Source organism: Strix aluco, chromosome 4 (genome assembly GCF_031877795.1).
Source record: "Strix aluco isolate bStrAlu1 chromosome 4, bStrAlu1.hap1, whole genome shotgun sequence".
Lineage (NCBI taxonomy): Eukaryota > Metazoa > Chordata > Aves > Strigiformes > Strigidae > Strix > Strix aluco.
Genome location: NC_133934.1, coordinates 97849167 through 97874068, shown reverse-complemented (window position 1 = coordinate 97874068; position 24902 = coordinate 97849167). Strand labels below are relative to the sequence as shown.

Below are 24902 nucleotides of genomic sequence, written 5' to 3'. Positions count from 1 at the left end.
TTTAAAAAATGTTTTAAAGATGATAGGTTGTTGTCAGATATGTTGTGTTATGTTACGTTATATTAATTGTATTGCTTCCTGTTCACAGACACCACAAAAAAACAAAAATACAAAAGTAACAATAAATACAGTATTTTACCACTCTAATTATTTTTAATGTTGCATTCTGTTTGTAGGAACATCAACTTTCTTTTCTTTACCATAGGTAGGACAGTGGGCACATGCTTATTTCCAGGTGAATATGTTAGATGGTTCTACAACGTGCATGTGCTAAAAGGTGTATAGAGTTTGAGTTGTCTTTATATACTTCAGTATTTGTGGATAAACAACATGATAAGGTTGGAACTTTCAGAGACATTGAGGTTGAGAACATTTCGTATTTCAACAATTTAGATTGTCTATTAATCTATCCTGCCAAACTAGTTGAATATGTATATCAATAATGTGTACCAAGTCTCAAGCCAGACTTCTCTTAGAATGAAATTTTACTGACTTTTGTTTAAATATATATGATTTAGAAGATACTGACCAGTCCTACTTTCCTCCTTAAAGCAACTAAAATATTATCCTCCAAAGTAAGCACTTCAGGTGCTCAGTCACTTTCAGTAGAGAAAAAAAAAAGTGCCATCGGCAGTACATCATGTCTGTTTTGTCCTAATATGTCCAAGAGTAAATCAGCTAAATATGAGCAAATAAATTTGTTTTCTCTAGGTATGTCAGAGTTTAATCAGCTAGGAGAAAGCTATAAGCATAAGGATAGTAACAGCACACAAAAAATGTCTCTATCCATCTATCCAAAGTCAAGAGTGGTTATTTTTTTGCCAAGCTATAAATATATTATAAAAATACCCATTTTAACAGTGCTTTCTGTATTATTTTATTCTCAGAAATCAGTCATTCAGAAAATATGTAACTTTCTCTTTACTCAGCTCGGTGTCTTGTTAAATGCAGTTTGTCCTGTAGTAAAAGTTGTGTTACAATATTCATGTTGATTTTGTACATATGGAATAAACTCGTACACTGAAAATAAGTTGTATGATCTGTTTGGTTTACAAAACAAATAAAAGTAAAAAATAGCCCAAAACAAATATTTTACATTCCTTTTATGCATTGTATTGAAGTCCTGATGAGATTAATTCTATAAAGAAAGCATCCACCCACATGAAATTCAGGTAAATCCCAACTATAATTAAAAGCAGTCACACTTTGCTCTGAGAAGGGCAAATTATTCTTATTTATCCTATACTTAATCAATTTAATAAATTTATACTTCATGTTTACTGAGGTGGCGGGGGGGAAGAAACAAACCTTATTCCTTTTAACACAGATTGTCCAGAAGGCAAAATTTATGGATTAGAAAGCAGGGGAGTTGCACAGATTTGGTTGTAAAGTTACTCAAGTCTCACAACATTTGCCTTGGCATGAGGAAAAACAAAATTTAGCCAAGATTAATTTAGCATAGGGTATCCCATCATGAGCATACTCTCTCTCACCTATATATACATATACATTAATGTATGTGTAAACATATATATAACTATGCCCCTTTTTTATGTTACTACAGGAATATATAAATCATCAGGTTAGCTCTATTTCTGAGCTTATTCCCCAGGAATCTTGTCACATGTAATTTACAAACAACTTAAAGTTAAAAGACAGGACAGTGAAGTGCAAAATAAATATTGGGTTAAAGTTGTCTGGGTGAAAATGTTTCATTTGTTATGAAGCTTGCCTCCAGTTTTGGGGTGGGTTTTGGGGAGGTTTTTTATTTGTCTGGTTTGGATTTGGGTTGTTTTAATATATAGATCAGCTTTGTATTTCTGGAGGTCTAAAAGTGGATAGCATTGTTCATGGAAAACAAACTACTAATAATAATTTTTTGGTGTCTTTTAACATTTCCTGTCAGCTGAGCCATTAAAGCAGACCTCTTAGAAGATATATGCATGCCTGAGTATATTAACAAAGATAAGTTAGTACTAAAAATCTGAAAAGCTTCATCAGACTGCAATGGAGATTATTTATGCCAAAACATTCATTACTTTTGGTTATTGGATCTCAAAATGACCTGTTTCTTTGATTTCTTATAATATTCTTCTTTCATTTGTTTAAAAATAATCATTGTCACTCCAGAAAATTTGTTTAGGAATTTTTTTGTTGGCTGTTGGGGGTGGTTTTGGACAGAGAACAAAGTTTTCATAAGTTTCAACATTTCTGCTACAAAAGTCAAACTGAAATGTCTGCTTCAGTTCATCTGAGAATATATCAATTACTTGGGTGAACTTGAAATGTTTTCTTTCATGTAATTTTTAATAAAGCAACAACTGCAGTCCTGCAATGCACTGTATTTAATGTGGATGGCTGTTGTGGCTCTGGAGGATCATATCTTCTACTTTTTTTTATAGTACATCATTAGAGTTCAGGGAGTCTAACCACATTCCAACAAGTTAAAAGAAAGGAGGGGGGGGAAATGCCATTGAACGCTGAAGTATGTTTCAGCAAACTAAAATGAAAAATTTCTTCAAAAGTTTCAAGTGTTTCATTTTGATCAAAAATGACTAAATTTTAATGTTGCCAAATCAAAACATAGTTGAGTTCTTTTGTTGTGGTAATCTCTGCATTAAAACTCTTCATTTTTAGTCTGATGTCAAATTGAATGTTAACGGTTGAGTTTCCAGATTTGGCTCAGCCAAATAGTGGTACAGTGCATTCTGCACTGCTGCTCTGGTATCTGTACAGTTGGAAATAACTGGAAAAGTCACTTCCTGGGACCAAGCTGAATTCTGAGATTAACTGCAACTGATAACTGGAATTGCGTTCCAGTTTCAGCAGGGTTTTATTAGAAGTGTTGTTTACTGGAGATCCACCTGAGATCACCAAGTCACTGATAACAGTAACTATGAAGAGGCTTCTAATGTCCATCCCTGATTTCTTAGTAAGAAAGACCAATAATCCTTAGATGTGATTAGCAACTGGTAACTGCAATTCTTTTTAACTCTGAAAGCAGCTTTTTTCTTACTTTTATTGAATTTCTGGGATTGCAGTACAAAGAAGCATTCATTACCTACTCTTAAATCCGGTACTGACAAGTCATGCATCACAAATATAATTCATGATCAACTATTATTTAGTAATTCTACATCATTTTGTGTGCATCTCATCCTGTTTCTTGTATTGATGTCAAATTGTGATATGAAAGACAGATGGAGTTGCTGATCAATGACTAAAATACATGCTGATATAATCAAAATGGCATAAGAACAGAGGATCCATTAAGTACAGATCATAATGTATGCCAGAAATTAAACTACATGGCTGTGAGATGCTTTAGTGTCATGAGAGATTTCAGTGCGTCTGTTTACCTTCCATTCATGTAAGGGACTCATGAATGAGATGGAATGCTTCAAAATGGGAAAAGTTCAGAAGTAGTAAACAAGATTATATATTGAGAAAACAGTGATTTTTGTTCATTAATGTTTTTTCTTCATTTTGAACTCTTGCAAAAATTTCCTTGTCATTATGCTGACCACCTTGCTTTTTCATATTGCATCCTGTGAACTATCAGGTGACTATCTTTGCCTTAATGGGCAGAGCATTATTTATGAGATACATTCTCTTAAATTGTATTTGGAAGGTCCCCATCATACAGTCCAATGGCTGCAACTCCTGACTGAATGGTCAATATTTCTTTATTTGTGTTTTAGTGAGGTAATCAAAACCATTTTGCCCCCCACATGTTTTGAAAAAAGACCACATATATAAACATTTTTATGTAATGTGTGTGTGTGTGTATGCACAATGTCCTTAACATTAAGCACTATTTTTTTAAGATATTGTCTGTTGTAATGGTTTAAATATTAAAGCTACAAAGACAAGGAATTCAGAATTATTGGCCCACCCTTAATACAGTCAGTGAATTACTATATCTAGGCACAAAGTGGTAAGTAAAGATTTTTAGTCTGATCTCTGTATTTCCTTGTAGCTGTGGGTTTGTCAGACCTTTAACATAAAGAGAAATTCACTAAAGCAGCGGGCTAGGGGGCTGTGGTTTAATATGGACTAATGCACATGGCAGGGCTTTTACATTAGTGCTGTTTCTTTCAATGCATTATAGTGAAATTGTATTTTAAAACCAGGCAAATTATTGATGCTTTTATTGAATGGAATAATTTATTATAGAAGTATTTTAGTCCGTTGACATTTCATCATCAAATAACAGTAAACATAATACACATTTCCCATAAGACTGTTCTTGAGAGCCAAATATTTACCCTTCACTCATTCTAAAGGTAGCCTTGAAATAATTAGTCTTTGGACAAGACAAAAAAAATTATGTTTAAAGATGACCTTGTTAACATAGAGTAGTAAGTCAGAAATATCCCAAAACAAGTTTGCTCACTGCTTCCAATTACTATTTTTAAAACTGGCATTTAATTTTACAATTCATGGATTGTTTTTCTTTTTAGTCATTTAAAAAGCTAAACTATCAAGTTTACCTTTCTGGCAGTCTCTTAAAATTATTTATTAGAATCTAATGCATATAGAATGATCAAAATATGTAAAAGTTATATATTCCATTTAACTATAAGTTAGTCCAGCATGATAATTACTGAATTTTTCAGATTCATCTGGAAACACTGGAATTTACAAAGGTATTTTAATGTTAAAAATAAACTAAAATATTTATTGTAAATTGAGAGCTTCATATTTAAACTCACTTATCTGATAGTACACTAAAATTGTTGAATTTGTTTCTCTTGTTTTATGGAAAAATCCTAAGAATAGATAATATTTCACTTGGTCCTATATACAAAGTCAGAAAAGGCGGTTGCTTGCTCCTTCTACATCTTGTATTAGACAATTTATAGTTCTGAAATTGGGTGAACATTTAGGTGTCATCATTTAGTATCTGTTTATTTATCATCAGTCTTCATTGCAGGTTCATTGGCAAGTACCAGTTAATGCTGCATGACAACAGTGGCTTAACTGTCTCTTTTTCTAACATAATGATTTTTGGATTTTCATTTTAATTGTTGTCCAGATGTTTCACACCACACTTCTGCTTCACATATCTTTCTACACTTTTGTTTTCACAAAGACTAAATCCACTGTGACAGTATATTCTGTAAACATTTTTTGTATAAGTATCCCAAAAACATGTGTTACATGAAAATGATTCTTGCTAGAAGCAGTATATGGAAGTAGGCAGAGGTGGTTCTTTCTTCACACTTTGAATCTGATTTCTGACACTTTATGGTTCATCCTTACAGTAAATATTTTCATTCTGTAAGTGACTGGACAGGGAAGACAAAGGAGTTGAGTGCACACTTTTTTTCTGAAATAGTTACCCTCTTCTTAACTCATTCACTTGGTAGGTGACTGTAAAGAAAATTACCAGTGTTTGTCTCTGTAATTCAGTTTTAGACATGCTGAAGCATAAATTCACAAGCTATGCAAGCACAAAGTTAAGAACTGTAATACTGTCACATTTGATTCAGTTGCTATTGCTTTGTTCAGTTTTACGGTTAAGTTAAGCTCTATTTGTAACCAAAAATGTTCAGCCCTGTTCAGCCATTTTTACTGCAGGCAAGTTTGTTGGAGGTGGCAGGCATTGCATTATGCTCCATGAGTAGGCAGCCCACCTGTCACACTTATCTCTGCCAGAAAGTTATTTTTCAGGTAAAAATTCTCCACTGAGAATAATATGCCTTCACTTACCATTAGATTTCCTCTGTGCTTTATGAACTGCAATATCCACATTGAGTCCGCTTCTCCAGGTGGGTCAGGAGTCAAAGAGACGGTCACCTGGTCCCAGGAACCTTAAGAGGAATCCAGAAATTAATAAAATAATTTAAAGAAACAAAACAGAAATAATAAAAACAAAACAAGCAAACAAAAAAACCCACAACAACAATGGAGTGTGTGACTGGCATGGGTATTGCTTACAGATAAAATACTTTTGCCTTGAAAACTAGGACAGGGAACTGGTGACGGAGCTATTACTCAGATTTCTGAGGTTTGGTGCTTGTTTACATTTCTTTCAACATGTCTTTGATTGTTCACTTTGCTCTAGGCTTGAGGATTAGGCAAGAGTAACCTGGATAACACTGAACCAGAAGAGCTTGAGGTTGTGTGTATGTGTTGTAAAAGCATAAAGAGAAATTAGAAAAGTTGTATATGCTTCTTCAATTAGGAAGGTTTGCTTTTTTTTATGTATTTATCTTCGAAGCCTAGAGAACCTTTGCAATTTGAAGATTTTACCGTTGATAAGAATCAGTCCATATTATTTATGAAATTATTAGTCTATGTCTGTGGTCAAATAAACGATAGTTCAGATTCATACTGCTCATTTGAAAAGGAGATTCCTTTTAATCTTACCTTTTTAAAAATTCTTCATATTATAAATATACATCATCTTATACAGGCATTTGTCCTTGTTCCTCAGGTAGGGAAAAAACATTTGGGTCTCTTTAATTTTATTAGCAGTGGTGATACCATTTCAAATTGCTTGAGAGAGTATTTTGTATTATTAATTTCATGTAGTGCATAGTAGTCCCCAGCTGTGTGTAGTTCCCAGCTATCATAAACACTGTGTCTTACAACCTGTTTGTTAAACCTACCAAGTGGGATTTTAAAATCATTTAGAACTATTTTGGTCCCACTGCTTTCACTGGAAGTTTCTTCTAGACCCAGAGCACTGGTCTCCCTGGTGTGTTGGTAGAGGACAATGACACCTCTTCTCAGCCTTTGCTCTCTGAGGCTGGAAAGGCCGAACTCATCTAAGTCTTTCCTAGGAGCAGCTGTTCATTTCCCTGGACATCACAGTAGCCTTGCTCCATATCTGGCTATTGTATGTCTGTCTTGAATGACCTGTCTACAGTTTCCAGATGAGGGCTAAGCAAGCCTTTAAGGGAATACAGTATTTCTAGTTTTTTACTGAAAATCTCTCTCCCAGAGCTTCATAGGATTATTTTGCCCTTTCTTTAGTTGCATCACTTTGCGTCCCTTTACTGATCAACTGTTACACAGATAGATTCCTTCTTCCTCTGAGAAACCAAAGGGAAATACCATTTCTTTATTGCAGGCTGTATATGTGTAGGTTTGAAAAGAACTGTAGCAATATTTTGGGCATGTTACAGTTAAATTGCAGATCATGTACAAAAGTCAGAATAGTTATCTGTGGTAAAAAAACCTGAACACTGGCTAAAAAAATGTTTGTTTTCATTTTGGGATCTTTGCTATTTAAGACAACAAACATTCTAGGATTGGTCATGGCTGCCAGACAGTGATATCAACAAGGCAAAAGTTTTCCTTTACTGTCATCACATCTGGTTTTTTATTAGATTTTGTTTATTATGTATTTGCGTAGTAGAAATCCAAATATAGTATCTGGTTTGGGTTTGTTTTGTTTTCTAAAAAGTGGAATATAGTTTGGGTTCCTCTAACATAAATATTAGACAATCTCCCAACTCCTGCAGTATATAAGCAAGTACTGTCCAAATGCACAATTGTCCTTAAATGCCCATAGCAGAAGTTTACAAATCTATCAGGGACAGACTTTTGTGCAAGGGAAACCAATGTAAAAGCAGTCAGATTATTTTACCCACCATGATGACATGTTACTGCCTATATTACCTCACAGCATGTCACAAGACATTGTTACGTGCTACTCAGTTATATTTTATTCCAGAATCTCATCAAGTCACTTCAGTATAAGTATATAACAAAATTTAAAAATAATTCAGTACCACAAAGCTCTTTAAAGTCAGATTTCCATAAATTTGCACAGTACTAAATATTGGCAGTGTTAAGCAAATGAGAGCAAATAAGTACATTAAAGTGGAAACATTACTTAAGCAAATGGAAGATGTTCTATACTGTTCTATACCATTTCTATCATTTTATATGATATTTTTTTAATTAAAGAACAGTTCAAAAGTGCCTGTAGGTAATCAAGAAATTATAAATTAATTTTTAACTCTTATATTTGCTGGTTCAGCTGGAATTATAGCTCTCCTAATCTCCTGAATTTACCGTTTTATGCTGTTGCCATAGTGAAATCAGGTAGAGCAGGCAAAGCTGTACTCTTTCTTCTCTTTGAACTGGACTAAAAATAATGCTTAATCTATTGATATGGCTTTAGAAATAGCTTTTAAAAATGTTAATGTGGATTTAGCGGTTGTGAAGAGGGGGACATATTCTGGTCTTTAAGTGGAAATCCTCAGCAAAAACACGGTACCGTGTGAGTAGTGCAAGTTTTCCTTTACCAGTTCATCCTAGTGCCTTAGGCCTAGAGAGGCTTGAGGAAAAAAATGTGTATGCCTGCATTCATTTATACATCTTGCAGTCAGATACTTCTGAGGGGAGGAGGAGTATGGGGCAGCTGAGTTTTTTGACTGGGTAGCTGTTTTTTGTAACCAGGACAGAACATACCACGCTATTTCAAGTGATAATCAGTCAGTTTGCATCTCAGTAGCCTGATGGAAATAACTTTGCCATTATTCACATAGCAAAGACTTGGTGCTGAAAAGCTCCAAATCCCATTGCCAGTTCATCTCATTCTTCAGAAAAATGCTGGCAGTCTTGCTGTGTGCATTTGTATTTGTCGTATAGTAGTAATATGTAATATCTAACTAAGCTATACTAGTCTGTTGTGAACAGGCCTACCTCTAAGTCAATTCAGTTACTTACGTGTAAAAGTTATCTGGAGTGTAGAAAAACTAATTTGTAAAAAACATGATGCCTCAAAGATACAGTAAGAGATTTTCAGATCTTTGGCAAAAGTCAGGGGTTGGTATGGAGAGACCCTAGAAGTAGAAGGAAATAGTTCAAATTGCCTAAATGTTCACTGACTGTTTAATTTAATGAGGTGCATTTGTTCTCCCTTCTCACTTATTTGACTCTACTTTCCTCTTATTTTTTTATTTTGGGTTTGGGTTTGGTTCTCTTTTTTTTTTTTTTTTGCCTTCCAGCTAACAATGATCTAGCTTGACCAGACAGGGAAACCCCCCTCTTTTGCCAGAGTGCTGTAAACTGAGGGGACTGACAGGAAAAATACCTTAAGTATCTTTTATTGTCTATATTGGGCTTCCATTACTCAGTGCAAGTTGAAGGTGTCATTCCCATCTTCAACATATTCAGTGATCTGTGCTCAGGTTGGAGCAGATGGAAACCTTATGTTAGCACCTCTCCTTAAGCTGCATTATGGCTGTTCATGACAAGTGGATTTCTGTGAGAGACAGCTTTCTTGGGAGGCTCCTGTAAGAGTACAGCAACCATGGAATTCAGGAACCATTTTTAACCTCTGTCCTTAATTATGTTTTGAACGTATGGCATGTTTTGGCATTGCAATCACATAGGCAAAGAGAACACCAGAAAATAAGCACTTTAAAAAGTAAATAAGAAACAAAAAACTCGCAATTTTTGGCTGACAATGGAGAGGGAAAGACAGCTGCTCACAACAGATACTAATCTTATCACTTAATGTACTTACTCTGAGCTTTTAGGCAATGTAAGAACCAAAAAACAGGAAGGTAACTGTGCTCAGGTGGCAGTTAGCCAAGTCTCAGAAAGGTTGGTAAAGCTGGTTGATGTTCGGCTGTTCATGATGTTCCAAGCTGCTTACTTACAAGCTTTAATTTATCTTTGGAGGGAAAAGCTGTATTTCATTATTTTTCTTCTTGTTGCCTTTCTTTCCTATTAGTTTTCATTTTGTCTTAAAGGTAGCAGGACTTGAATAGGACTAGCAGCTCTAAAACTCATATTTTTTTCTATTTAGTTTAAAGAAAGACTGCTGGTGCTATTTTGATGCCCTTAGAAGACTGCCAACCAACAATTTTCTTTTATAAAATACACTGCATATAAGATAAAACTGAGTAAGAGAAACAGTTAAAGTGAAAAGATTATTGGTACTAGAAGTTTTATGCTTAATGGATTCTTTCTTCTTTTGTTTTTGTTAAAATGTTAAAAATATTTAACAATTGTGGGTACCAGACACCTAAACCAGCAAAAACTGAGAAAAATCTTTCTATCACACATAATGTTAATATTGCAACATTTTGCATGTTTTTTATTAATACCATACCCACTGATGATGTTAGACTCCCATTTTCAGTACAGCAGTTTTTACAGTGTCTTCCAATTGAATAGTACAGGTGTGTATATACTGACCTTTGGGAAAACAAAACAAAACAAAACAAACTATAGTCACTCTCAGTTTGGTTTGAATTGGTCTAAAAGAATTTTGCTGTATTTTACACAGAGGTCTTGTGGCTATTGGGATAATAAGCTTCATACCATCTTTGGGAACAGCTAGCATAAATGCCATATATAGAGTAAGTGACTTGACACAAGATCAATCCAGCAATTGTATGGCAAAACTTAAAAAAAAAAAAAAACAATCCACAGGAATATGGAGTCCATCTTGTTTTCCACTATTTTCAACATATTCTTATGTGAGAGAAAATATTCATATTAATGTGATTTTAACATGTTGCAGACTTCTGGCTCAATTCTCATCATACCTGGATTGTAATTTGTCACTGGCTATCTCTGCTAATCTGCTAAACTTTCACAAGTGATGGCATTTTCCTCTGATTATTCTTCTCCTTCCTTCTAGACTCCCTTACATGGCAATATACATTGTATATCTTCCTTTTCAACAGAATTCCCTACCTTATTGGTGAACCTAGAAAGTAGTAAGCAAAGAAAGTTGAAATTAAATTGTTTCTAGTGTTGGTATATACTAAGAAAGAACAAATAACTTGTAAATAAATCTAAATAGCATTATGAATATTTCAGAAGGAGCATGCAGTAGAGCTGTGTTTGGCTGATACAAATAAAGAGTGTGTGTGTGTATAAACTGAAGGAGACAGAAGGCAAAAAGCTGTTCCTTGTGGGAAAGGAAAGTAGATTTCTTTGCTCATCCTGTTACGCACTTATTTGATCTAATAATAAATGTCATAATTCTACGAATTGCCTTGGCAGTCTCCTAAAGCCTTTAGAACAGTCTCTACCTAAAAACATGTAAAATGTTCTTGTAGTCTTCTGAGAGAGTGGATATTCTGCAGGTGATACAAGTTGCTACTTAAGACACATATCTCAGGATGCACTCTTTTTCCAAATAACAGCTAAAAATTAAATTATTTTCAAATACAAATTGGGGCAGGGCCAACTTGAATTGTACAGATACTGGGTATATGTATCAACTGGGAGACAAGCTGAAGAGCCTCAGGCGTTAGACCTAAGTGATAGATTCATCGTGAGAAGAGTGAATGCCAGGCACAATTACAGTTTGCCAGCAGATTCCAAAGGCAGCAACAATATTCCAGGTCGGAGGAGGTGTTTGCTTTCCTTCTGGGTGGGCATCAGGTGCCACAGTAATGGGCAGCAGAGGTAGTATTTTCTGTTTTCATCTGTCCCCTGCTTAATGCAGATAGGTGAGTTACACTTTGAGTGACAGTAAATTTAAGTACAGCATCACACATAAAATATTTCAGCCTGTCAATTATGCACAATAGTATGTTTGGCAGTTAACTGCTAAGCAACATTGTGTGAAGATACTCAGTGTGATTTACTATCCAGTCTTGGACTAATTCTCTGATCTGGGAAGTTGGAAGTGCAAACGAGCTGTCCTCCATTTGTTAATTCATCTGTTACATTGTTTGTTTTATTGTATATTTGTGTATAAGGATTCGGAGATACAGAATTGTCTAATAATTCATTCAAAATGTCTTGAGATAGCTTTAATGCTGGCTCCAAGATTTGTACTCGGCAAATGCTAAACACACAGGTATATAGAACATTTATTTATCAACATTTTTGCTATCAAAATTTGCTGAACAACTATTTTGATTAGTTTGGTTCTATTATTAAACAAAATATAATCATTAAACAAAAACAAATTGCTGTGAGAGCAGTTCTGCCTCCTCTGTTAAATGCACTTTTGGCATATCCTATCACTCTGGCAAGCACTGTCACCAGATAAACAGCTGCACAGAAAGAAAGGATTGCTGCAAACTATGAGGCACTCACAGATTATTCAGATATCATCTTGCACTGGCCTTAGGATGGCCTATTACTTCCAACCCTAAAAATAAATAACTATTAATCACCTAATAGCAACATGAGTTGACCAGCACTTTTACAGCTGCCTGGACCTCAATCTAACTGTATTCAAAAGCTTTTCTCATGTTTTCTGTCACCCGGGATAAGAGGTGGTTTGCAGCCAAGCATTCCTTCTGGAGGACTGCTGTGAGTTTAACAAAATGTTTGAAATAACCTCAGTAACTCCTCTCAATGCTGATCCATAGCTTCAAATGTGCAGAATTAAACAATAGCGGCCTTGCATCGACAGTCTCTGGAGAGTGAACTAATGGCATAAAGTTTTCTCAGGGAAACTGAGTAAACAAGCAAGTACCTCAGGAAGCACCGTCCTTTGCCTGGTTTTAATCAGAAAGCATTGCTTCCAGTGACAATTATGGAATAATTATGTAATGTAAACAACCGCCTTTTCTCCCTGCATTTTTGAAGGATAGCAACGTTCTTGTAGTGTCTTAACTGGAAAATACAAGTAGCACAACTTAAATAGAAGTAGCATAGCTTTAGTAGACTAGTCATCAAACTGCATGTTGCAGGATGGAAGGGTATTGCTGCTTTGAACAGGAACACATTAATGCACTTGTAGAGGTACAGTAAAACAATGTGCTGACTCTGAATTATAAAAGCCAAATATGTAGATGCAACAGCTAATACAGAATATTAGACTCTCCATCAGAAAGGAATTTATGAACCTTCTGAAAAAGAAGATGTAGAAAGCTTTCTTATACTGTGCCTTTCAGATTGAGATTTTTTGGTTGAACTTCTTTTGCTTAGTTATGCCTATCATGTGGGGTGCCTTAAATCATTTTGCCCTGTATTGAGATGGTTAAGTGATGTAAAATCCATATATTTCAGGGAAACTGGGACCTATCTCCAAATTGTCAAGTAAGGTACCTGGAACACTGTTGATTTTCTCTTTTAGATAGATACTGGAACTAACTTCCCAGGCAGCTAAAATGCATTCTTTTCCAAAGTGCATACCCAAGTGATCTTCACTAAAGCCAGAGACTACTTTGACCATAATTTCCATGAAACAGTCCAGCAGTCTAAGGATTAACAATTTCTTTTCTAAAATGTTGATGTGAGAACCATGTTAATTTTCAGTACATCAGCCCAATCCTGCAGTGCAGGCAGAAGGGGCACCTTATAGTCTCTCTTTACAACACAAAACCTTACAGTCTGATGTGCAAAGTATCTACCTGATTTTGAAGATGCTGACTGAAAAAAAAATGGTTTACCTTAAGTACACACAGCCACTTTGAGAGATGAACATCTGGAATACTATTAATAAACAACAAAGTAATATGTTTCAATAGAAGTTAGGACATGAACCAACAAAACGGGAGAAATGCAAAGTTCACTCAAGTCTCTTTTGTCTTAATGACAAGCTGCCTTGAGCCAGTATGTGTTTTCTTTCTCACTCACTGCATCAGTCTTCACTTAGGAAGCCTTGATCCTTGTAAATCAGTGTAACCTTAATGTTATTTAATCATAGCTTTTAAAAGTTAATTTACATGAGAACTATATTTTAAAAAAACCCTAACTTGTCATTGAGGATTATAAAAATCCTTTATTTGCCTGGAGAACAGTACTCAGATCTGAATGAATAAGTGAATAATGTGTTTCGACAGTTTGTTTATTAAAAATGTATTATGCAGCTAAAAGTTATATTGTATTTATCATATTTTAATGACAGTGAATTGCACAGTTTTGGTGCATTCTATCAATAGACATTTTAAAAGTGCGCTTTGCAAAATTCTAAAATATTTTAAACGGTCTCTTATAACCACATAAATCACTTGATTTGTTTTTGTTTCTCCAAATGCCAAAAGCAATTAAATCATAAGCCTGATGAAATGCTGCCATTTGATTGATGCCTTAACAGTCTCATTGCAGAGATAAAAAGACAGCTAGTATAAAAAAAATTTTAAAAGCTCATTAAGATTTAATCATATCCAAGAGAGGTGTGACTATAGAGACAGAGGCTTGATATTAGTTTCCATCCACCTTTTTTTCACCTTACAACTCCAACTTCTACATCAACTGCATATAACATCAATATCTGGCATTTGTGTAAATGGCCCAAAAGAAATTCCCACTTTTGAGTCAAAACCTCCTTGGAAATGGGAGTCTAATAGAATATTAATAGACTTTAATTTTTTTCCTTCTCTTCAGTGAAAATAAGACTTCTCTCAACTACTGTGGTAACATCAAAGCTTAAAGCAGATTAGGTTTTACTTGCTTAATTGTACCTTAAGCAGCATAAACTCGATGCCTGGATCCTTGAGACGTAATGTGCTGCTAACTTCTGCATGTGAGGCTTAATATAGTGCCATAGACAAGTTTCCTGTTATCTTTAAAAGTATGTGATCAGAACTTGTTAAACTTTTTCTTGAGCCATATTTGCAAGCAAGCCTATCTTTGTGCAGTTGCTACTGCAGGAAGACAATATTAAGTAGCTTAAGGGAGCTGTGCCCAAAAATATTGTAGCCTTCTGAGTTACAGGTTAAGGATCAGATTTTTAAAGCCAAAAATTGCTTGATTACTTGAAGTTGCTTGATTTTACTAAGTACTGGATTTTTTTTTTCTTTCTTTCAATGAGATTTGTTGAAGTCAAAGAAAAAGGTGCTGTGTAATGCCTTGAAGGCATCTTTTATTTAAATCAGTGTGTGTGTTTCACTAGATTACAAAAGCGTGTGGAGGATTTAAAAAGTGGCGGGGGTAGTAGAACCCCACTGTTACCTTTAAATGGCAATTAGAGTTTTTAAAATGCACTTTCTTGCACAAGTACCTTTATTTGACTTTAAAACTCTATATAAATTAACAGTGGCAGAAATACCTTGTTATAATCTATTCTGAACTAGGCTTATGGTAGCTGTTTCAATGGAAAGTTTCTTGCTAATCAAAGTCAGTTTCTGAGAAGTAGCTATTAAATGTTTGCCAAGATATATAACACTGTGTCATCAGCAGTAGTAAACTGGTCTAGACGTAAGGAAGTTGGCTGGCTGATGCCAATTGACTTTACTTGAAAATGTGGTCTGCAGTTGTTGCCTACTAGCCTAGCTCTGCCAATATCTAAATTCCTCCACTGACACAAGTGAGACTTCTACAAGTACACTAAAATGAAGTTGTGAGTCCTTAAACAGTAAACTTATTAGATATTACAGGGGGGATTAATTATTTTATCTTCAGGGTTTATTAGTACTACAAGTAAAACCAGTTTACTCACAACTGTGATTCTCAAGAACCATGTGAAATTGACTTAGAAAGTAATAATTTATTTGTGAATTTTCGTAATTCCTTTTTCCCAGGAAATAAGTGTGATGTGCAAGTGGTAATGCTCTAATTTGCTTGATATTTAAAAAGAAAAACAAGGAAACAAAGCCAGCTTTTTGGCTGGCACTGTTGATGATCTGACATTAAAAAGCGAGGGACCAGAATGCAGTCCTTCAAAGACACATTCAGATGTGACCTTCATAATTAAAATCATTAACCAGGTAGACTGTTTTGCTTTCATGTAACATGAATACTCATCTGAATCTATTTGATAAAATATTTGCTTAAATACATGCATATTATAAATAACAATTTATATGCCAACATTTCATTATGAGAGTCTCTTGGAATTAAAATTATTTACATTATGCTGAGATGCATACAACCCATCTATAACAAATAGACTAAGAATAAATATAGTGAACATTTACTTAAAAACACTTGCAAGATGTTTTACATTTCTGCTCAGTATTGAGCAGTGTGTTGAAAATGCATTTTTCATAAAACCACATGCAAGGCTTTTTGATGGTGAAAAAATCTACTCGCAACAGCCACATGTCTAGGCAAAGCCTTAGAAGCTAGTATGGACCCCACACAGACATTCCAGAAGAAAAGACATTACTAGAAAGTAGTTTTTCTTGAAGTAAAGTAGAATATGTGTGAGCCTACTAGGCCACTTTGATAAATAAATAAAAGTATTTTTCTTTTCTAGCACAGAACTGGTTCAACTGGAGGGCATTAAACCCAGATTCACATTTTACTTAGTTTTTTCTTTCCATTTTTTTCTTAGGTGATCCCTTGGCTTATACGAAGATGTGATTTTTTTTTTTTTTTAAGAAAAGGAGCCATTTGGGTTATCTGAATTTTACCTTCCTGGCTTTTCAGCATATCTCTGTGAAACTTGTTTTCAAGAACAAAGCCCAGTGTCCCAGGATTATCGATATACAAATCTATACTCCTTTAACCATGTGTCTCTTTCAAAATTGGTGTCATTAAACCAGTACAAAAGATCCTCTGAACACTTTTAAATTAGTGCAAAGCTGACTTATTTAGAGTATGATCAGACATAAGTTTATCTAAAGCACTGTTGAGCCTGTAACTATATTTAACTATACTCAAACTATATTTTACTATCTCAGATCAGTATCTATCTCAAATCACAGAATCACAGAATCATTCAGGTTGGAAAGACCCCTGGGATCTTCAAGTCCAACCATCAGCCCTACTCTACAAAGTTCTCCCCTACACCATATCTCCCAACATCACATCCAAATGACCCTTAAACACATCCAGGGCTGGTGACTCCACCACCTCCCTGGGCAGCCCATTCCACTGTCTGACCACTCTTTCTGTGAAAATTTTTTTCCTAATGTCCAGTCTGAACCTCCGCTATGGCAATTTAAAGCCATTCCCTCTTGTTCTGTCACTAATCACCTGTGAGAAGAGACCAGCACCAACCTCTCTACAATGTCCTTTCAGGTAGTTGTAGAGAGTGATGAGGTCTCCCCTCAGCCTTCTCCTCCTCAAACTGAACAGTCCCAGCTCCCTCAATCACTCCTCATAAGATTTGTTCTCCAGGCCCTTCACCAGCTTCGTTGCCCTCCTCTGCACTCGCTCCAGCACCTCGATATCTCTCTTGTATTGAGGTGCTTGAAACTGGACACAATACTCAAGGTGTGGCCTCACCAATGCAGAGTACAGGGGGACTATCACCTCCCTACTTCTGCTGGTCACACTATTTCTAATACAAGCCAGGATGCCGTTGGCTTTCTTGGCCACCCGGGCACACTGCTGGCTCATGTTCAGCTGCTTGTCAATTAGAACCCCCAGATCCTTCTCTTCCACCCAGCTCTCCAGCCACACCTCCCCAAGCCTGTAGCGATGCATGGGGTTGTTGTGGCCCAAGTGCAGGACCTGGCACTTGGCCTTGTTGAAGCTCATCCCGTTAACGTTGGCCTGCCAATCCGATCTATCCAAGTCTCTCTGTAGAGCCTCCCAATCCTTACGCAGATTGACACTCCCGCTTAACTTGGTGCCATCTGTGAACTTACTGATGATACACTCTATGTACTTATCAAGATCATCAATAAAGATGTTAAACAGAAATGGTCCCAACACCAAGCCCTGAGGAACACCACTGAAATCCTTCAGTTGATTCTTTGAAAGACACCATCTGCTGCCCTTAGTACTTAGATTAATTTTAGTCTTCTATATCAAGCCTAAATAGGCTTTTGTAATCCTGCTCTCTTCTTGCCATGCCATGGGGCCATAAGCCTGTCTGCCTCCTTTCTGGCACTCTGACCCTGCACTAAAGTGCAGCTTTGTCTGCCTTGTAGTCATAACTTCTAGTGTCAAAACTAGAAAATGACTAAACCAGGATTTATATAATGATAACTACATATTTATTGGTTAATTTTTAACTGATGCAACCTATATGGACAATTTTCACTTGCTATGTTTATTATAATCTGAAGGAAGCTTGCCCCTATATTTCCTGTTTATTCTATTTTTACTGCATGGAATTAACCAAACCTTAGTTACCTGAATTTCTTTTCAGCTTTAAAAAGAAACTCCATAGAAAAGTAAAGTTCTAAAAGTAATAGTTTCACTGGAATAGGTAAAACTACAGTTTTGTATAACTTTTGGCCATGTTCCTTCACACCTACACTTTTCAGGGTAAGAACTAAAGATGGGAAGAAAAGTACAAGTTAAGCACGTTTTCAGGGATTTATAAAATTTTTCTGAGCAAGAACAAAACCCCTAGGCATCCATAGTTTGTTACATTCTCAGCTTGGTTTTCATTTTAAGCTTAAACTTTTTCCAGTGTGTCTTGCATATGAAATGGGATAACCTGGCCTATATTGCATACCCTATCTATACAGGTTTAGAACCATTTGCTACAGTCAAAGTTTTTTTCTCTGCCTCAGAGCTACTAAATGAGTCTCCTTCCCGTAGCAATACTAAGTAAGCATTCTGTTATTTTTGTTTATTCTCCTGTGTAAACCAGGGTTAGTCACTAACTTGTTAAATGTTATGATTGATGCAGATATAAATTTGTAGCTTTACTTTGTAATTCACAGCATTGAGTTTCATTCTTCATGGTGTCATATCTGCACTTTGGAAGGCATCAAATTAAAAAGGATTGTTCTTAACTTCTAGGTTATACTTCCCTACCTCATCCCCTTACACAAAAAGGTTAAGTGTCTTTTCAAATTAAGGCAGCAGTAATTAACCAGTGGCATTGTTTGTGATTTGCCAACTCTGGGCGTTAATGAGAGAGAAATTAGCACTTAGCAGCAGGAGTTCCTGATAGTCAGTGGCAAATGCTTAATGTGCCAACAAGTTAATTTTGGTCTTAAGTACTGCACTTAAGTGTTTTTAAACAAAAGTATGGTATGTTTTTTATGTGATCATACATATGGGCTGTGTGATGTAGAGCTATAATAGACGGAATGCCACAACACAGTGAAAAAAAGTGCTACCTAGGCAGCACAGGGCAAATAGTTTTGCTATAATAACACAATCAAAAGCAGGATTGATGGATGTTTTCATACTAAAGATGTACTTGCTCCTGCAATTAACAATACACAGATGTTCTTGTATATAAATTTTATCATCAAATTTGGCATTTCTGAACATAATTTTTTAAGCACAAAATATTCCTGAAAAATTGTGCTTGAGCCATGATGATTTGCTGGAAAGACATAAATTAGCCTTTTGAGGAATCTCAAAATATTGATTTTATTAAAAAATTACAATTTCGAAAAATAAATTAACAAATTTCTTAAGCACAGTGTCCCATGTGTTTTATGGTAGATAGGGAATTCAGACTGCCACACAGACCAAAATGAGCCCTTCAAAACTTGGGCTGAGCAGCTTCTCATTAGCGTCAAGATCTTACCTGGCACATGCACTCATAATAAGTACTTGTGTACATTTCATAGCTTCTGCTTTGCATAGAATAGCCCATTAGAAATGTAAGGTCCACTCCCTATCTTCTGGGGATTTTTGTTTTTAAGATAACTTTGGTTGGTACATAAGTACATCTCCACCCAATTATCCCTTTTCTATGTTTGGTTGATGTGGGAGCAGGTATGTAGTCTATGAAATAACAAAAGTAGGCCCATCCTGCATCAGCAAATTACCGCCTTTCACTGGAGGCAGTGAGCGTCACTCCTTGGCTTCACATGGCATTTCTTCCTCGCTACCGCTAGGCTAGTTGGCCTCCGTGGTACAGTGAGGTCGTGCACATCTTGGCCCCACATGAACTTAAGCAAAGGAGAATAGAGAGAAGTCCTTTGAGACCATAGAGGCTGAATTTGTTGTCCAGCCAGAGAAAACTTAGGAGTTAGGTGTAGGCAGCATTGTCCTTCCATATGAGCCACTTTTTAGTCTGTGCTTTATTCAATGATAAACATGTTTGAATATGTTAGCTAGCATAGCTGGATTTGTCAGAGTTTTAACCTTTCCACTTTCAGTTGCAAAAAGCACATTTGCCAGTGTGGCCTCAGCTATGCTGAGGGGTAATTTACTTTGCCACTAAACTGCGGCCACTTCTATGCTGAAGAGCAGTAGCCATAAACCAAAATGTTACAACGCTATGCAGCAGTTTCGGGCAAAAGACTACCGTATCTAATTGAAACTGCAGGAGGAAGCCACAGGGGTTTCTTCTTCCTTTGATGCCTGTTCCATTACATGAGCACATCAAATAGAGTTTTCCCTCCATTGTTGGAAAGAAACCACCCTAATGAAGCCAGTCTGGCACTACCCACAGTTTTGAGTGCTTGTATTGTCTGCTAAGTGGACATTTAGGTTGCTGTGCACCCCCCCAACATATTTTTATTATAATTAAACATTAACAAAAACTGGCTACCATATTGGTTGAGTCCTGAGCATGGCTCTGCATATAAACCATTACATGACATTCTATTGAACTTTTTCTTGTACAGACGGTATCTAACAGCTCATCCTGCACTGTTGTTTTTGGCAAGTTCACTACAGCATATAATAAATCAAGGAAAGAAAAAGCTTTTTGGCCTAATGTTGTACAGACTGCTGTAATGTTAGACTACAGAAAGCAGTTCTGTTTTTAGACATCCTTTTACTAACCCAACATTCATAATTTATGATTTCACTGTAAAATTCCTGCAACACTACACCAAAAGTAGTGCTGCCCTTTAATTAAGTGCTCTCAGTAGGAAAAACGTGAAACTGATGTGCAAAACATATCGCAGTACACAGTGATTGATAGTGATTACTTCTTTATGAACCCAGCCTGAAGGTCTGAACTTCCTGATGGGTAAAATAGTCCATGGGGCTACTTCCTGAGATTGCCGTGTGGGGATCAGTCAGAGTTAGCAATATCTGAGGAATTCCTGAGGCACGTTTCAGAGACATTGCAGCAGTAGCTTTCCATTTATTTCTGAATTGTGCTTTATGTTAATAATTACTTGAATAATAGCTCATTGTAGAGATTATATCTTAAGGATTCATTGTTATCTTCATGGTATTATAATTCTCATGAACTGGGACTTGCGTAAACCCTTGTATTTTAATGCCTGCACACCCAAATTTGAAAAAGCAGAGTGCATGGCAAGAGAGAGTTCTGTATGTATCAAAGTTACTAAATGTTATTTAATATTTAAGAGATAGGTCTTCTTTTACTGATATGTGTGGAGTATTCAAAGGGAAAAACAAAACTCTGATGTGGACTGTTTGGGTCTCTGAATAGCATTTTTATTCCTGGAATCGGGTATTAATGACATATATCAATTCAACTTTGATTAAAATTTGAAAATTAAATGAAGGTCAAATAACCTCTCCAATTTTGCAGTGAAATTAACAGATTTACTTGCGTTGGAATCACAGAGGTGGGAAATTAAAGTTCACCTAACACAATCGCATAAGTTCATTTTCCTTTTTGCTTGCTAGATTTGGCCCTGGATTAGTCATCTACTGGTATGGATTTATTGAAGAGCTGGACTGCCATCGTGAACGTGGTATCCTGCTAAAAGACTGCTTTCCTACTGACATTGTGACTCTGCGACACAGCATGGCTCAACGGTGATGTTGGGAAGAAGAGGTAAATCCGGAAGCAATTTTACTTTCCTGCAGCGTAAACTAATGGCAGCATCTGCCCTGAACTTCAGCTGAACTCCTGCTGCCTGCCCTTATGCTACTGCCTCTTTACACAAACATATCAAGAGTTTCTGTTTTGCTTCAGACCTCTGTTGTGATCAGCCAAAAAAGACAGACACAACCCACTCATTATCGGCATTTCTGTCGCTGTCAAACAGCTAGTTTCTAGATACTCATAATCCTTCTTCCTTCTGGATGGCTTCTTCTAGCATTCTAAACAAAGACAAAAGCGCAGAGACTCTAAGGTGCAACTTTCAGTTCTTATCCCTGTTGCAGAGTTACCTTTAAAAATAAGTGGCTTTTTATGGCTTCACTCGCAAGTTTATTCAGTACTAGTGATCTGACCGAAACACCTACACTGATCTGGAAAATTGGTAAAGACTTATTCTGGAACTTAAAACAATATAATGCATAGCTCATAAAGCCCAAGTGGTAAGACGGGATCCTGTAAGTTCTGGCTGTTACAGTAAATAGCCAGATTTTGAGAGAATAACTGGTATATGTGTTTCGTCACTATCTGACTGCTAAAATCAACAACAGAATCCCAAGTTAACAACTAAAAAATAATATCTGAGTTAGGGGATTTTTAGGGGGGATGAAAATGAAGAGCAAGGATTTAATTTATGTATATGAGCCTGTGAAGACTGGGGATAGTTTTGTGGGATTTTTAATAAGTAGTTTAATGACTCAAAAATAACTGTGTTTTGTCTTTTCCTCCCCACCCCCCAGGGAATCTATACCTAGGAATTTTTGTCTTAACTGACTTTAAGGAAGGCATCTGTCTTGACCCCTGTAGGTACAGCAACATACAATTTGCTGGCGTACTGAAGTCTGAAGGAGCAATGTGCAGGAGTTCTCTATGAGGGTTACTTCTGAAGATTACCATCCTGGTGTTCAAGAAGGGGAGTAAAAAAAAGATAAAACAATGCTTCATAATGGATCAGTTCCACAAGACAAATAAAGCACATAAATGGACAAAAGTTTCGTGCGTACTTATGTATTCTTGTAAGAGCATTATTTTTCTCTTGTTGGAACCACCAAGATCAGAGGTACATTGAGGTGGGCGTTAGCCCTCCTTGAAGTTTTGAGGAGTTCAATCTCATTCTATTTCCATCCGCCTCGCCACTCAGAGGAGGGGACCTCAGGTTTGTGCTCTGTTATAGGTTTCTTAATGCTAGCAGCTTACTGGGCTTGACACTCTTTAATACTCTTTTCTTTGCTAACTGGCATTCCTAAAAGGACCAAATATTTTAAAAAGTCAATGAGGGTTTTGCATGTATGCTCACCATGTTCAGATTTTCAGAGAAGCAGAGGTATGGATTCTGTTGTAGAATTAAAGGTGTGATAACAGTCTCCCTAAAGCACAAGTTGATAACCTCTTCCATAAGGAAAGGGTCTTTAAAATGTTACAGTGCATATTCATCATCTTTTTTTTAGTTGAGGTGATACTTTGTGTGCCTGTATGATTTCAAAAATCACATGCAGACTTTTTACAGTTTTGCCTTGAGTTAAAAGGGTATTAATCCTATTCAGGTTTTTTTCAGCTATAGTTTTCAGATGCATATGCAGTATTTTTATTTTGAATTTTTAGTTCTCACTTTAACACTTTTTGATAAGTTTCAGACAGCAGTTTATCATTTTAACTAATCTTTAATTTTCAGGAAAAAATATCTTTAGTCTTCCTAGTACTCTGTTCCTTACTGCAGAGATAAGCTAGTATAACTTCACTACAGTGAGTTATTGTTGCATAGAGATTATTTTCCTGGGTTTGGATGTGTTATCATGGGAAGATTTCTTTTAAAAAAAATATTCAAACACCTGTAATGCATTTATGTTCAACTATTTAAGGTATTGTACTTAGCTTATTTTACCTGACCAGCTTTAAGGATCTGCCCGTAAAGATAAACAGAAGCAGTCTGTGAAGTGTACCTGCCTGATGCTACACAGAAGCTGCATTTAGGGTGTTGCTGCCCCTGGGACTTTTAACTGTGGTTTAGGTTAGTGGAATGTATAAAATCAAGAAGAGAATAAAAAAGAAGAAATAACTGAACATTATCATAGTAGAAAATTCAGAAGTAATGGTTGTCTGAGTGAAATTGGTTTTAAGGGCAAACTGAATTTGTTTTAGCTAGTGCATATGCTTTCTGTTGTATGAAATCATTTAAATCAGCTTTTACATGATGCACTAATGCTGCTTTTTCTTTTTGAATAAATTACATTTATCTGCACAGATGTTGAAAATTCTGCTCAACCTCCATCAAAGCTTTGCTTTATTTGTTTTTACATTAAACAAATTTATGTGGGGACATACAGATAAATCAGGTTAGGCTTGTATTTGTTTATTTCTTTACCTAATGCTGTGACATAACAGGTTGGAAAGCAGTACAGCTGTCTTTAATCAAAGCTGTGACCTCATCTTTATATACTGCCATCTTTAGGAATCTTTGTATTAGAATGAGCATGAAATAAGCCAGAAAAGTGTACATACTGTACTAATTTCATTACACGCTATTGAACAAGCTTTGCCACCACAAAAATTACACTGTGTCACTATTTTAAACACTGAAAGCAGAACATTAAAAAAATTGAGACTACTTTGTTATTCCTACTTGTATCTAGTAAAAAAGCCTCATTTGTGTATTTGCTGTTTATCAGATGTAAACATCAACTTTGCTGTTAAAGAGGAGAGACTACTGTTTGTTTGTGGGTTGTTGTTTTTGTTTTTTTTAAACAATGCTGTAGTCATTAGAACCTTATCATTAAAGCCAAATCCAGTTTTATGGAGTATTCTGTAGAGTGCGCTAATGAATTATGCCAAGCCAGAAAACAGAAGTATGCATAAAACTGAATGATGTTCTCACTGGCATATATAGACTTGCCAAGCATCTGCTCTTACAAGCACTGTAATAAGGCCTGTTCTGAGCTTTAGGAATTGATGTAATTGTGTTGAACAGGGAAGTAAAACTTCCTTGTATAGGAGGAACAGTACAATGGTGGGTCACACTCTAGCATAAAAGGAAAGCATTTTTTATCATTCCTGTATTCTGGGGACACATTATTAGTATGAGTTTAATAATCTTTCTCTAAAGACAGTTCAGAGTGAAATAAAACTTCTGATCTAAAGCTGAAGAAAAAGGACCAAACATCTTACTGTCCTTACCTCATTACTATTTTATTATGTTAATAGTACTGATAATTCATGAATAATTTTCATCCTGGTTTGGTATATTCACTCATTCAAAAAGTCATTCTTTCCTGGTATTTGCTTTTGGATTTCTCCAGCATCTAGACTACTACAGAAGACTATTCGTGGTTCTTTCCATTTGCCTTTAAATCCTCCCCTTTTAATTTTCCATCCTTTTTAACCATTTCACATTTGTTTATTCAGTATC

General features: G+C 35.9%; 1 protein-coding gene across 8 annotated transcripts in view; it reads left to right on the top strand.

Annotated features, from left to right (window-relative positions):
• Positions 1 to 24295, top strand: part of CDIN1 (CDAN1 interacting nuclease 1) — a 132946-nt gene extending 108651 nt beyond the window's left edge. For 7 of the 8 annotated variants that reach the window (XM_074824511.1, XM_074824518.1, XM_074824515.1 and 4 more), the window contains 2 exons: positions 21304 to 21454; positions 22307 to 22490. In XM_074824511.1, coding sequence (XP_074680612.1) covers positions 21304 to 21439 — 136 coding nt within the window. In that variant the 3' untranslated portion in view covers positions 21440 to 21454; positions 22307 to 22490. Of the gene's footprint in view, positions 1 to 21303; positions 21455 to 22306 lie in introns of all 8 variants that reach the window. The other variant, XM_074824510.1, reaches the window with a different exon arrangement.
• The last annotated feature ends 607 nt before the right edge of the window (positions 24296 to 24902 follow it).